This window comes from Sycon ciliatum, chromosome 2 (assembly GCF_964019385.1).
Source record: "Sycon ciliatum chromosome 2, ocSycCili1.1, whole genome shotgun sequence".
Taxonomy (NCBI): domain Eukaryota; kingdom Metazoa; phylum Porifera; class Calcarea; order Leucosolenida; family Sycettidae; genus Sycon; species Sycon ciliatum.
In genome coordinates, this window is record NC_088644.1 from 25,128,857 (window position 1) to 25,132,365 (window position 3,509).

The 3,509-nt window shown below is 45.4% G+C and overlaps 1 protein-coding gene across 1 annotated transcript in view; it reads right to left on the bottom strand.

Moving 5' to 3' along the window:
• Window positions 1-2,690: 2,690 nt before the first annotated feature.
• LOC135809332 (methylcrotonoyl-CoA carboxylase subunit alpha, mitochondrial-like) overlaps window positions 2,691-3,509 on the bottom strand; it is a 41,611-nt gene continuing 40,792 nt past the window's right edge. The window contains exon 21 of the mRNA XM_065322663.1: window positions 2,691-3,349. Within this exon, the coding sequence (XP_065178735.1) occupies window positions 3,230-3,349 (120 nt within the window). The 3' untranslated portion in view covers window positions 2,691-3,229. The remainder of the gene's footprint in view (window positions 3,350-3,509) is intronic.

Here is a 3,509-nt window from a genome sequence, read left to right on the forward strand (position 1 = left end):
CCTGCTCAAAAGATAGAAGCAGTCCAAACATCACTGGTGAGACAAACTTACGTGAGTCAGTGACGCTCTGTTTCCAACAAACGCCTAAGTCCTTGTGAGGCCTAGGTGGAGTCGCTCATGAGTCATGGACTGATGGAGTGGTGAAAATCAGAGAGGGTCCTTGACCGTTGTTCACAACGCTGTCACATACCCCGTCTACTACGGTACTAGTCTCGGTCTGCATACCATCGTCCAGCTTACGAACTCAGGCCAGTCAGGGAGCTGGCGGTGGTTGAAAGCCGGATCTAAACCAGTTGTGGTTTTAGTGTAAAACTCTCGCCGCTCTCATGATACATATTTTCCACACCTAGTACCTGTGTTGTATTTTCTTCCTATCATACCCTGGTTTCTCATCATAAAAAAAGCACCACAAATATTATTTGTAGTGCTTTTGCCTGTAAAAGAGGCTGTTGTGTCAACTTGTGTGCTCAGTGCATGACTCATAACAATTTCCTTCATCACAATCATTGTGTTTATTTTGCCCGTCTGCTACTTAAGTCGAATACATGACTGTAGTACTACTAGTCGCTCGCTAGTTGACTCAACAGAAAGGGCAACAAGAACCGCGATTTGAAACCACCATTCAATGACATGGGCAAGAATATAACCAAAACTTGGCAAAAAGAACATCAAACTTGCACATGCGCTTGGTTACAAGCCCGATGGGTGGGGCACTATTCAAGAGAGAGCTTTATTTTTTCACTGGCTCTAGACTGGGGCACTATTTGAGATAGGGCACAATCCAAGAGGGAGCTCTAATCGCGCGAGTACGGTAGTTAGCTGCTGGTTGATGATGCTCTCCGTCACTTTGGACAGGGTAGCCAGAAGAGACACAGGGCGGTAGACGGTGTTCTGCGCGACAGTTTCAAGAGCCAATGTCTGTAATGACCAAATATCACCGGATATGGCCAAATTTCCGATTTCGCTCAAAGTTGGCTCCTTTTATTCCTGGGTGGAGGGTGGACCTCAGTCACCCACTGTGACAGTTTGGTCCTCGGATATTGAGCAAAATTAAAAACTCGACTGGCACAATTATGGACAAATCGACTCGCACCACATGGACAACTTTCCGAAGTGGACGTCACAACTCCCAGTCGAAAGCAGACATGGAACAGGTTCATTACTGGGGCTGTAGCTCGTTGCTACACTCCTTCAGGAAACGTGCCGGGATGCTGTCTGGTCTGGTGGCCTTTTAAAGAGGAAATTGGTTGGGCGAGTTGACCGTTGACACTGTCCTTGCAGAAGTGGACATGCTCGTGAAGTGGATAATCCAGGATCGACACGTCAGGAAGGTCATCATGCACAAGACTTCAAGTCTGCGCTAAGGTTCATGGCATGGCATGGCCGGCATAGTACATGGCTGCAATGCTGAGGTTCTTCATTTGACGAGACTAACCACGTGAATCTTTCAGATACTATTAGTATTAGCACGAACGGTTCACCAGCCACACTCCACAATAGCAAGTACTAGTAGTTACTCCTGACAAGTCTTGTTTCGTTCTATAGGAGGACGGGAACAGTCCGAACTCATCAGAGGGAGAAGCATTTGCTGAATGAAAGGGTTGAGCTAAAATAATAATGCTGCTTTATACAGAAGATACTGGCAAAATGTGTGTACACACACGTGACAAACCAACAGAAAACGAATAGTGCAGAGTGGAGGTCACAGTGTTACCGGTAACTTTACCAGGCACTCCACTATCAGAAGTGCTAAGTCAATCGTGGGGAGAAAGAGAGGTACACAAAAAAGGTTGCGCTTAAAACTGGATGGACCAACAGAAGGCAGCATCAACGAATTGGGACATCTTCTGGACCAGGAAATATGCCAATGGATGCATTCGATTACACGTTCTGTACTCTGATTTTGAAATTATCGAATAACGGATTGCGGCCAAGTAAACTCACGACTGGAATTCTGTCTATACTCATGGTAAACTCACGACAAAACCGTGTAAAGAGATCATGCAACTCTTTGTACACTTCAGTGAGGGTTCTAGCCAAAGGGGATAGGAGGCGCAAATAATGGCGACGCACAGCCACAACAAACAGGGATGTTGTGGGCAGGCAGCTGATTCCACGCAATACTAAGACAAACAAAGGGGACTGATTCGAATGAGCAAAGGTTGGTTTGAGTAACACGGTATGTCTTGGGCTCCCTAGTTTGGGGGCCAATTTTGGTCAAGATGGCGCCAATCGTCCCGTACAACTTTTGATTAATGGACCAGGCATATTATCTCTCCAGAGGGGAATCAGTGATTCACATCCTCACACCCCATAATACATGTGTACTGCAAAGTGGCTCGAAGAGACTGACGAAAGAGCCGAGCAGTCAGTCCTTTCTTTGGCAATGCCTACTGCGCAATTTAAAAGGGAAGCAACGCACGTACACTCCTAGGCAGTGGCAGGCACTGCCCATAACTTTGAAACGTCCGTAACTCTCAATCACATTTTTTACAAGATAACCACAAACCATCATGGTGAAAACGCCGGCATATAACCACGTTTCAATGGGAAACGGCTAGAGGTCTGGCATATGACGTCGCTATTTCCCCAAAAAAAAACTCACCCACTCACCTCACCCGGTAGACCGAGGCGACCGAAACTTCTAGGTCCGGATAAGAGAGATTATGAGTGCGCACTGCACAGGTAACTGAAATGAAACTACAATTGTATTGGAAGTTGGGCTCGAGGCCAATTTTCCCAAGACGACACTAAACTACCGGATGAAAAATTAAATACATAAGACACAGCGAAATGACATTAAAAAGCAGTCAATGAGGATGTGAAAAGACGTACTGAACTTGGGACAGGGGTAAATGTCTAGCTATATGAACACCATTGCAGAAGTACACCAACAAAAGACAGCGCAATGATAGTATAGGACTGAAATTGACATTCTAAAATGAGCACGTGTTTGAAATCATGCAGCCAGCAGCATCAGACGTGAGATAAACAAGCGAATTTCTGCACTGGGATGCCAGCACCCTTCACACAACGTGCTCATACATGTGATCAAATCTTAAAATTTAATACATAATACTGCTACACTATGCAAGCCATAGGTGCCAGCAGAATAGGGGGGGCAGGACACACAATAATGGGCAATTTATTGAATTATCTAATAAAAAGAAGAAGTACAATGTAGTGTCTAACATGAAATAAAATAAAAGAACACGGCAGATATCAAGATCTAGTCAACTTCCTCGCTCTCTTCCACAAATGTTACCAAGGCGGTTTTCCCTGTTACTTGGTTGCCTTCATGAGTCATAACCTTATCAACAACAGCATTGCGAGGTGCTCTCATCTCATACTGAACACAACACAACACAACACAACAAAGCAGCAGCAGCAGCACTCATCAAAACTGTTCAGCGCCCAATATGACAATTACAACCTCTGGCATGACTGCGTAAGTCCTGTCAAGCATGGCCATAGTCTGCACCCGGCCTTAGCGCTTGTTGTTTGGAGGT